The sequence below is a fragment of the Elephas maximus genome, chromosome 8 (genome assembly GCF_024166365.1).
Source record: "Elephas maximus indicus isolate mEleMax1 chromosome 8, mEleMax1 primary haplotype, whole genome shotgun sequence".
NCBI lineage: Eukaryota > Metazoa > Chordata > Mammalia > Proboscidea > Elephantidae > Elephas > Elephas maximus.
In genome coordinates, this window is record NC_064826.1 from 131,967,585 (window position 1) to 131,979,343 (window position 11,759).

The 11,759-nt window shown below is 40.6% G+C and overlaps 1 protein-coding gene across 1 annotated transcript in view; it reads left to right on the forward strand.

Annotated features, from left to right (window-relative positions):
- The window catches only part of DYDC1 (DPY30 domain containing 1), a 42,529-nt gene extending 32,856 nt beyond the window's left edge, over positions 1–9,673 (forward strand). The window contains exon 7 of the mRNA XM_049894730.1: positions 9,626–9,673. Within this exon, the coding sequence (XP_049750687.1) occupies positions 9,626–9,655 (30 nt within the window). The 3' untranslated portion in view covers positions 9,656–9,673. The remainder of the gene's footprint in view (positions 1–9,625) is intronic.
- Positions 9,674–11,759: the final 2,086 nt, after the last annotated feature.

Genomic DNA, 11,759 nt, shown 5'->3' on the forward strand with positions numbered 1-11,759 from the left:
TTTAGGAAAATGTTTTCTAAAAAACCAGTTTTTTTTTTTTTTTTTTTAACCTTTAGTAAAGCTTAATGCATCTGATTCCAGGATTGGTTGGCAAATGAGCCTTGCTTCATAGTAAGAAAACTAGTTCCCTAGCTGTTGACCGTATCCCTGATTGGCTGCCCTGCATGAGCATGTGCTTCTGGCCACAGGCTAAGGGTGGGAGCGTGTCTGGCTCCTGATAAGTGTGTCATCACTGATGGGAAAGTTGCTGGAAGTAAATGTGTCAAAATAACAGCCATTTCCTCTTGTGAAGAGGATGGCATGTATGTACGTCTGCGTATTTTGAAATTAAACTTGAAAATCTCAAAGTCTCTTCAACAAAGTGTGTTTAAAATCATTTGTTGAAATACATAATCTTTGAGTTTTTTTGGCCATCATTTTGGTTTTCAATAGCAAATCCTGGAACCAAATAAATATGGTAATAAGAGTGCATGGTTAACAGTACATAAGTACATCTATTTATTTAACAAAAATACAGTGTGTTAGGCACTGTGCCAGATGCTATAGAGAGTAAGACAGTTTTTGACCTCGTGGAATTTACTGTCTAAGGGAGAAATAGACAATTGGACAATTGTTAGACACTGTTAGAGTGACTAGGTAATTTATTTTTCAAACCAGGATGCCTTTGAGAGTGAGAGGAGGAGCTATTAGTAATTAAGCAGATTGGCAGGTGTAAACCAGGACCACACTGGCTGAGGGATCATTGGGTCCCTTTAATCAGTGTGCACTGATGAAGTGGGACAGTCAGCCCAGGATTCCTGAAGAAAGTCATTTATTTGTTAGTGCTGGCATGAGAGCACAAGAAGTATGAAGACCCAGGTTGGAGGGAGTGTAGATGGTATGGGGCAGGGATAGATGAGAGGTGGGATGAGGAGAAGCAGGACCAAACCATAAAATGACTTGTAGTCCTGCTCAGAAGCCTAGACTTTACCCTGAAGGCAGTGGGGGCTGATGTGATCAGAACTGCATTTATGAAAGACCACTGTGGTTGTAGTGTGGAGAAGAGAGTGAAAGAGATGTGAGGAGTAACCTACAGAGAGAAGACATTGACGGCATGAAATGCACAGCATTTTCAAGAGTTGTTCAGAAAGTGGAGCTGGAAGGACTTGGTGCCAGTCAGTTAGTGGAGATGTTTTTTATTAAACATATGCTGTGTTCTGGCGCTATGTTAGGGCTGAAAATGGCAAAGAACAAAACAGGAAGGGTTCTTGCCATGAGTCAGCAGGGAAGATGCTTTCATAAAACAAAGTGGGAAAAAGGCCAGGTGGAACCAAGATGGCGGGATAGACAGACACTTCCGGCGAGCCCTCTTTACAACGAAGACCCGAAAAAACAAGTGAAATGAGTATATTTGTGACAAGCTGGGTGCCCTGAGCATCAAAGGCAAGCTTGGACAACAAACTGAGGGGCAGAGGGAGGAGGAGACCATTCAAAAGTGAAGAGGAGTTGCTGGACCTGAATCACGGGGAGCCCTCGGGCACCATTTGTGGAGTGGTGGTGGCGGTGGCGGCGGCAGCAGGCTGGTACTAGCATTCAGCCACAGTTTCCTCAGGGAGAAGCACCCAGCCACACAGCCTACGCACACTTCTGGAACCTGAGGAGAACAGCGCTGCTGGCAAAAGCTACGTACTTGCATAAATTTTACTGCACCCCCCACCCCCATGCCGGCTTCAGCAATCCCTGGGCCTGAGATAGACCCTGGTGAGCACCTAGATCCATCCTCCCGGCCTTGGGGAGGGAAAAAAAATTGCAATTGGGGGGAAAAGATAATTTGCTAGCTTCATTAACTGTGGGAGCTCAGGACAGAAGTGGCTTCTGTCCAGGCATAAACCATCCGTGGACCTTGAGCACCTTTCCCTTCTGCATGGACCTGTGTGGGCCCTTTTTGGGAGAATAGGCCCTTGTTGGCAAACTCCAACCATTTCAGCTGTGTGGTGGAGAGGTGGGTGTTTGATGTTTGACATTGTTTTGCCTATTAAACAAGGTCCTCACCTACCCACATCAGGGACCTAAGAACTGGTAGCTCCACCTGTGACGGATCCAAAGATAACTGCAACCTCCCAGTCCTTACAACCAAAAACTTTGGGTGCCCATGGTCTCTCTGCAGAACCCACCCACCAGCACTCTCTAGGGAACAGATGCATTTTCCTCAGAGACACGTGGGGGTCGATTCTCAGCCTCCTGCCTTGTTCAGAGTGTGACCCCCTGCTGCAATCAGATACAGGTATATATGCCAATCACCCCTGCCCCTCTGAGACTGCAGGACAGAGCTTGTACCACACACTTGATGATCAGCTACCTGGAAACCTGAGCTGAATTCATACAAGAAAACTGAATGGACTCCTAGACTGATATACCTGATAACAGCTCTAGCCAGCTGGGGACAGGACACCAGAGTTCCAAAGGCAAAAATAATCAAGCTAGCTCACTCAAGCAGCCCATACGGGTATACCAAAACAAAACAAAGCAAGCAGCTACGACACAGTAAGCAAGCATAAACTAATACAATAACTCATACGTGCCTCAGAGACAACAGTCAATATCAAGTCACATAAAGAAGCAGACCATGACCACCTCAACAGGCTGTCAAGACAAAGAATCCAGGGATCTTCTAGATGAAAGTCCATTGCTGAAATTACCAGATGCAGAATACAAAAGTTTCATATACAGAACCCTTCAAGACATCAGGAAGGAAATGAGGCAATACGCAGAACAAGCCAAGGAACACACAGATAAAGCAACTGAAGAAATTAGAAAGATTATTCAGGAACATAATGAAAAGTGTAATAAGCTGGAAAAATCCATAGACAGACAGCAATCAGAAAATCAGACGATTAACAATAAAATTACAGAATTAGATAATAGAAAGTCAGAGGTACAGAATTGAGCAAGTAGAAGCTAGAATTTCTGAACTCAAAGATCAATGACTTGGCACTAATATATTTGAAGAAAAATCAGATAAAAGAATTTTAAAAAATGAAGAAACCATAAGAATCATGTGGGACTCTATCAAGAGAAATAAGCTACAAGTGTCTGGAGTACCAGAACAGAGAGGGATAACAGAAAATACAGAGAAAATTGTTGAAGATTTGTTGGCAGAAAACTTCCCTGATATTGTGAAAGATGAGAAGATATGTATCCAAGATGCTCATCGAACTCCACATAAGGTAGATGTTAAAAGAAAGTCACCAAGACATATTATAATCAAACTTGCCAAAACCAAAGATAAAGAGAGAACTATAAGAGCAGCAAGGGGTAAATGAAAAGTCACCTACAAAGGAGAGCCAATAAGAATAAGCTCGGACTACTCGGCAGAAACCATGGAGGCAAGAAGGCAATGGGATGACATATTTAATAAATTGAAGGAAAAAAATTGCCTGCCAAAAATCATATATCCATCAAAACTGTCTCTTAAATATGATGGTGAAATTAAGACATTTCCAGATAAACAGAAGTTGAGGGAATTTGTAAAAACCAAACCAAAACTACGAGAAATACTAAAGAGAGTTCTTTGGTTAGAAAATCAATAATGTCAGGTATCAACCCAAGACTAGAACACTGGGCAGAGCAGTCAGAAATCAACCCAGACAGGGAAATCCAAAAAAACAAAGGAAGATTTAAAAAAAAAAAAAAAGCACAAAACAGGGTAACAACGATGTTACTTATATAAAAGAAGACAACATTAAAATAATAAAGGGGGACTAAGAAATGTAATCATATACCTTCTATATGGACAGGAAGATATGGCGGTACAAAGAAATAAAAGTTAGTTTTAAATTTAGAAAAATAGGGGTAAATAATAAGGTAACCACAAAGGAGACAAACTATCCTACTCATCAAAGTAAAATACAAGGGAAAAATACAGACTCAGCAGAAACAAAATCAACAACAACAAATATGAGGAAAGGACAATATATAAAGAAAATCTACTCAGCACCTAAAATCAAGTGGGAGAAAGAAACTGTCAACACACAAAAAAAGACATCAACATGATAGCACAAAATTCCTACCTATCCATAATTACCCTTAATGTCAATCGACTAAATGCACCAATAAAGAGACAGAGAGAGGCAAAATGGATTAAAAAGCAAGATCCGTCTATATTCTGCCTACAAGAGACACACCTTAGACTTAGAGACACAAACAAACTAAAACTCAAAGGATGGAAAAAAATATATCAAGCAAACAACAATCAAAAAAGAACAGGAGTGGCAATATTAATTTCTGACAAAATAAACTTTAAAGTTAAATCCATCATAAAGGATAAGGAAGGACACTATATAATGATTAAAGGGACAATACACCAAGAAGATATCACCATATTAAATATTTATGCACCCAATAACAGGGCTGCAAGATACACAAAACAAACTCTATCAGCATTGAAAAGTGAGATAGACAGCTCTACAATAATAATAGAAGACTTCAACACACCACTTTCAGTGAAGGAGAGGACATCCAGAAAGAAGCTCAATAAAGATACGGAAGATCTAAATGCCACTATTAACCAACTTCACCTCGTAGACATATACAGAACAGTCTACCCAGCAGAACAAACTATCCTTTCTTTTCCAGTGCACGTGGAACATTCTCTAGAATAGACCACATATTATGTCATAAAGCAAGCCTTAGCAGAATCCCAAACATTGAAATATTACAAAGCATCTTCTCTGACCATAAGGCCGTAAAAGTGGAAATCAATAACAGGAAAAGCAGGGAAAAGAAATCAAACACTTGGAAACTGAACAATACACTGCTCAAAAAAGACTGGATTATAGAAGACATTAAGGATGGAATAAAAAAATTCAGAGAATCCAATGAGAATGAAAACACTTCCTATGAGAACCTTTGGGACACAGCAGAAGCGGTGCTCAGAGGCCAATTTGTATCAATACAATGCACATATCCAAAAAGAAGAAAGGGCCAAAATCAAAGAATTATCCTTACAACTTGAACAAATAGAAAGAGAACAACAAAAGAAACCCACAGTTACCAGAAGAAAACAAATAATAAAAATTAGAGCTGAACTAAATGAAAAAAAATTTTTTTTAAAAAAACAGAAAAACAATTGAAAGAATTAACAAGACCAAAGGCTGTTTTTTTTGAAAAAATCAACAAAATTGATAAACCACTGTCCAAACTGACAAAAGAAAAACAGGAGAGGAACCAAATAGCCCGAATAAGAAATGAGAGGAGCAATATTACAACAGACCCAACTGAAATTAAAGGAATCATACCTGATTACTGGAAACTCCTTGGATGAAAAACTATACTCAAACAAATTTGAAAACCTAGAAGAAATGGATGAATTCCTAGAAACACACTACCTACCTAAACTAACACAAACAGAGGTAGAACAACTAAATAGACCCATAACAAAAGAAGAGATTGAAAAGGTAATCAAAAAACTCCCAACAAAAAAAATCCCTGGTCCAGACGGCTTCATTGCAGAGTTCTACCAAACTGTCAGAGAAGAGTTAACACCACTACTACTAAAGGTATTTCAGAGCATAGAAAAGGACGGAATACTACCAGAATCATTCTATGAAGCCACCATATCCCTGATACCAAAACCAGGTAAAGACACCACAAGAAAAAAAAATTATAGACCTATATCCCTCATTAATGTATATGCAAAAATCCTCAACAAAATTCTTGCCAATAGAATTCAACAACATATCAAAAAAATAATTCACCATGACCAAGTGGGATTCATACCAGGTATGCAGGGATGGTTCAACATTAGAAAAACAATTAATGTAATCCACCACATGAATAAAATAAAAGACCAGAATCACATGATTTTATCAATTGATGCAGAAAAGGCATTTGACAAAGTTCAACACTCATTCATGATAAAAACTCTCAGCAAAATAGGAATAGAAAGAAAATCCCTCAACATAATAAAGGGCATTTATACAAAGCCAAGAGCCAACATCACCCTAAATGGAGAGAGCCTGAAAACATTCCTATTGAGATCGGGAACCAGACAAGGATGCTGTTTATTACCACTCTTATTCAACATTGTGCTGGAAGTCCTAGCCAGAGCAATTAGGCTAGATAAAGAAATAAAGGGCATCCAGATTGGCGAGGAAGAAGTAAAAGTACCTGTATTTGCAGCTGACATGATCTTATACACAGAAAACCCTAAGGAATCCTCCAGAAAACTACTGAAAGTAATAGAAGAGTTCAGCAGAGTATTGGGATACAAGATAAACATAAAAAAAATCAGTTGGAATCCTCTATACCAACAAAAAGAACATCGAAGAGGAAATCACCAAATCAGTGCCATTTATAGTAGCCCCCAAGAAGATAAAATAGTTAGGAAAAAATCTTACCAGAGATATAAAAGACTTACACAAAAAAAAAACTACAGTACACTTCTGCAAGAAACCAAAGGAGACTTACATAAGTGGAAGAACATACCTTGCTCGTGGATAGGAATACTTAACATTATAAAAATGTCTATTCTACCAAAAGCGACCTAAATATTTAATACAATTCCAATCCAAATCCCAATGACATTCTTTAATGAGATGGAGAAACAAATCACCAACTTCATATGGAAAGGAAAGAGGCCCCAGATAAATAAGGCATTACTGAAAAAGAAGAACAAAGTGGGAGGCCTTACTTTACCTGATTTTAGAGCCTATTATACTGCCACAGTAGTCAAAAAAACAGCCTGGTACTGGTACAACAACAGATACATGGACCAATGGAACAGAATTGAGAATCCAGGCATAAGTCTATCCACATATGAGCAGTTGATATTTGACAAAGGCCCCAAAACAGTTAAATGGGGAAAAGACAGTCCTTTTAACAAATGATGCTGGCATAACTGGATATCCATCTGCAAGAAAATGAAACAAGACCCATACCTCACTCCATGCACAAAAACTAACTCAAAATGGATCAAAGACCTAAATATACAATCTGAAATGATAAAGATCGTGGAAGAGAAATAGTGGACAACGTTAGGAGCCCTAATACATGGCATAAACAGTATACAAAATGTTATAAAGAATGTAGAAGAAGAACTAGAAAACTGGGAGTTTCTAAAAATCAAACACCTATGCTCATCCAAAGACTTCACCAAAAGAGTAAAAAGACTACCTACAGACTGGGAAAAAGTTTTTAGCTATGGCGTTTCTGATCAGCGCCTGATCTCTAAAGTCTACATGATACTGCAAAAAAAAACTCAACTGCAAAAAGACAGATAACCCAATTAAAAAATGGGCAAAAGATATGAATAGACACTTCACTAAAGAAGACATTCAAGTAGCTAACAGATACATGAGGAAATGCTCTCAATCATTAGCCATTAGAGAAATGCAGATCAACACTACAATGAGATTTCATCTCACTCCAACAGCGCTGGCATTAATCCAAAAAACACAAAAGAATAAATGTTGGAGAGGCTGTGTAGCGATTGGAACTCTCATACATTGCTGGTGGGAATATACAATGGTACAACCACTTTGGAAATCGTTTTGGCACTTCCTTAAAAAGCTAGAAATAGAACTACCATATGATCCAGCCATCCCACTCCTTGGAATATATCCTAGAGAAATAAGAGCCTTTACACGAACAGATATATGCACACCCATGTTTATTGCAGTACTGTTTACAATAGCAAAAAGATGGAAGCAACCAAGGTTCCCATCAATGGATGAATGGATAAATAAATTATGGTATATTCACACAATGGAATACTACTCATCGATAAAGAACAGTGAGGAATCTGTGAAACATTTCATAACATGGAGGAACCTGGAAGGCATTATGCTGAGTGAAATTAGTCAGTTGCAAAAGGACAAATTTTGTATAAGACCACTATTATAAGAACTTGAGAAATAGTTTAAACTGAGAAGAAAGCATTCTTTTGTGGTTACGAGAGGGGGGAGGGAGGGTGGGAGGGGGTATTTACTAATTAGAGAGTAGATAAGAACTACATTAGGTGAAGGGAAGGACAACGTTCAATACAGGGGAGGTCAGCAGAACTGGAGTAAACCAAAAGCAAAAAAGTTTCCTGAATAAACTCAGTGCTTCAAAGGCCAGCATATCAGGGGCAGGGGTCTGGGGACCATGGTTTCAGGGGACATCTAACTGGCATAATAAAATCTATTAAGAAAACATTCTCCATCCCACTTTGAAGAGTGGCGTCTTGGGTCTTAAACGCTAGCAAGCAGCCATCTAAGATGCATCAATTGGTCTCAACCCACCTGGATCAAAGGAGAATGAAGAACACTGAGAACACAAGGCATTTATGAGCCCAGGAGACAGAAAGGGCCAGATGAACCAGAGACTACATCATCCTGAGACCAGAAGAACTAGATGGTGCCCAGCCACAACCAATGACTGCCCTGACAGGGAACACAACAGAGAACCCCTGAGGGAGCAGGAGAGCAGTGGGATGCAGACACCAAATTCTCATGAGACCAGACTTAATGGTCTGACTGAGACTAGAAGGACCCCGGTGGTCATGACCCCCAGACCTTCTATTGGCCCAGGACAGGAACCATTCCCGAAGCCAACTCTTCAGACATGGATTGGATGGGACAATGAGTTGGAGAGGGATGCTGGTGAGGAGTGAGCTTCTTGGATCAGGTGGACACTTGAGACTATGTTGGCATCTCCTGCCTGGAGGGGAGATGAGAGGGTGGAGGGGTTAGAAGCTGATGAAATGGACACGAAAACAGAGAGTGGAGGGAGAGAGTGGACTGTCTCATTAGGGGGAGAGTAACTGGGAGTGTGTAGCAAGGTGTATATGGGTTTTTGTGTGAGAGACTGACTTAATTTGTAAACTTGAACTTAAAGCACAATAAAAATTATAAAAAAAAAAGAAAAGAAACAAAAGCCCAGCCAACACTTAGAATGACAGAATGGAAAATAAGTAAGAACCTGGGTATTCGATATCATTAAAGATCTTAATCCAACCTGGAAAAAAAGAAAACAAAGTGGGGAGACTTGACCCAGCCTGGACTAGCGGGGAAGGCCTCCTGATAAAGTAAAGCTGAAGGAACTAGCTGAGCTAAGGAAACAGAAGTCGCCAGTATTATGGCTGGGTTGCACGGAGTGGGAGAATGGAGTGATTTGGACTGACAGTTTTACCATTTGATGAACGGAGGAACGCAGAAAAAGGAAGTGGATCTTTTGAAAACAACGGCTTCAGTTGTGGACGCCATGTTTCAGGGGACTCTGGGAGATACCAGGTGAAAAATATCCAAAGACCTGATGACATATGGTCTGAGTCTGGAGGACATGAAGAGGTAAGTCAGAAGAAATAAATTCAGCAGTCATTAGCATATATGCTAAATGAGGCTAGAGAAGGTGAGCATGTACCTGTGAAAGAGACAGGCCCAGGAATGGACCATTAGGAATCCTAGCATTTGGTTTGCAGAAGGAAAGAACTCCACAAGAGGGTGAGAAAATATAGCAGGGCAAGTAGAAGAAAGGATGGGTTAATAACTACCTTGAGAACTGTAAATAGTCGCATAGAAATCACCTAAACGCTAGTTGCTTAAGTTTGAATATTTCCACAGTTCTAATTGTATTAAAGCATATTCACTTTCTATTTTGCTTCTAGGTTGCATTAAACATTGATCAAGATTTGTAGGATCAACCAACCTAAGACCAATAAATTTTTCTGCTTGTTTCAAGTTTCAATTCAGAAGTCCCCAATTTCTATATTATTTTTCTCCAAACTTGTCTTCTAAAGACAGTTTTATAAAGAGGACTCAAGGGTAGCCTTAAAAATCTGTTTTGGGTTTTCCGACGCAACCGATTATTTGTAGGATTCTATTGTGAGAACTTTTTTTTTATTGCGAGAACAGGAGAGTTTCCTGAAGTAAACAAAAAGGGCAAATGAGAGACAAGCCAAAAAGATTGTGTGCATCTATATGAGACCGAGATTACCTGAACTGACAGTAACTGTTTGTGAGAAGTGAAGGAGGCTGACACTGCGTGGGGCTTAGGAGTGTTCACATGCTTTACATGAGGGGTTTCCTCCTGGAAGTTAACTGCAGAGCTTTACCCTGTGTGCTGGGAGTGTTGCTCCTAGGAGCACTTCATCCAGGCTGGCATGATGGGGGTGCATGGGAAAGGACTAGAAGGAGAATTTCCTCAAATTTAGCCAGCTTACCCCACCCAAGAACTGATGTGGAATTTCCTCTTCCTCACCTCTCTACCCAGCTGGGCATCCAGGGACTAGTATTCCTCATTGGGGTTTATGAAGTCCTGTAATGATGTAAGGGCAAGTCAACATAGATTGAATGGGGACTGTGATGGTTAATGTCATGTATTAACTTGGCTACCTATGGTATATTTCTTAGTGGTTTGGCTGATATTGTGTAATCATCCTCCATTTTGTGATCTGTTGTGAGCAGCCAGTGAGTTGGAAGGGGAGTTTCTTTGGGGGCATGGCCTGCATCCAATATATATGGGTGTTTTGGCAAAGCTCACGTGTGCTTTCTCTCTTTCTCTTGATCCTGCATTCATCTCATGGTCTCACTTCGGCTTCTTGGAGAAGCCTTCAGTGAGCTGCCTGACCTGCACATTTTGGATTCACCGGCTCCCACAAACCTGTGAGCCAGTAGCCTGCCACCTGACCTGCAGATTTTGGGTTTGTCAGCTTCTACAAAGACATGAATCAGGAGAAGCATCCAGCCTGCCATGTGACCCATGTATTTGGGACTTATCAGTCCCCACAGTTGTGTGAACCACTTCCTTGAAGTAAATCTCTATATATTTGTATATACGTGTCACTGGTTTTGCTCCTCTGAGAACATAGCCTGAAACAGGACCAGTGTCCTGGCATGTAGAGAAGCATCATTTTCCCTGGAGCAATCAAAGCACAGAAGAAGGGGGACTGTTGTTGAGCAGAAGGTCTCACTGGACACTGGCTGGGCAGGGTGCTTACTTGAGGGGATATGAGGTGGTCTCTGGAACCTGAATGCTTTCTTGGCCACTAGGAACTTTCAGATCTGTTCTTCAACTTTGGGGAGAATCTTGTATCCTTATAATATTCCTCCAACCTGAGTCTACATTGTGAGTCCTTTCTGTTCCTAAAGGGAACCCTGGTGGCGTAGTGATTAAGTGCTACGGCTGCTAACCAAAGGGTCAGCAGTTCGAATCCGCCAGGCGCTCCTTGGAAACTCTATGGGGGCAGTTCTACTCTGTCCTATAGGGTCTCTATGAGTCAGAATTGACTCAACGGCACTGGGTTCTGGGTCTGTTCCTAAAGACACAGGCACAGAAACATGATGCAAGAGGCTGCTTTTTTTTTTTTTTTTTAATTTTCTATTTCTAGTTATACATTCCCTGAGTCAATGAGAACAGAATAGCCTGGTTACTTGAATAGGTTTTATTAAAAAAGAAATATTATGCTGTCATACCAGCTCTGTAGATTTTTAGAAAAATAGATGCCCTGTGGAGAGGACTTGCCTGTTCATCATACCAGGCTCTGTGCCCACATGGAAGACCTGTACATTGACATCACCGAGGCTCTGTGTCGCTGAGGATGACTTGCTGCATTAACATGACCCAGGCTCTGTGTTCCACATGGATGACCTGTGCATTCACACCACCCAAGCTCCGTTCCCCACAAGGATGACCAGTGCAATCATATCACCCAGGCACTGTAACCAACAAGGATTACTGTGCATTCCTACCACCCAGGCTCTGTGACCCACAGGATTACCTGATGCATTCACATCACCCAG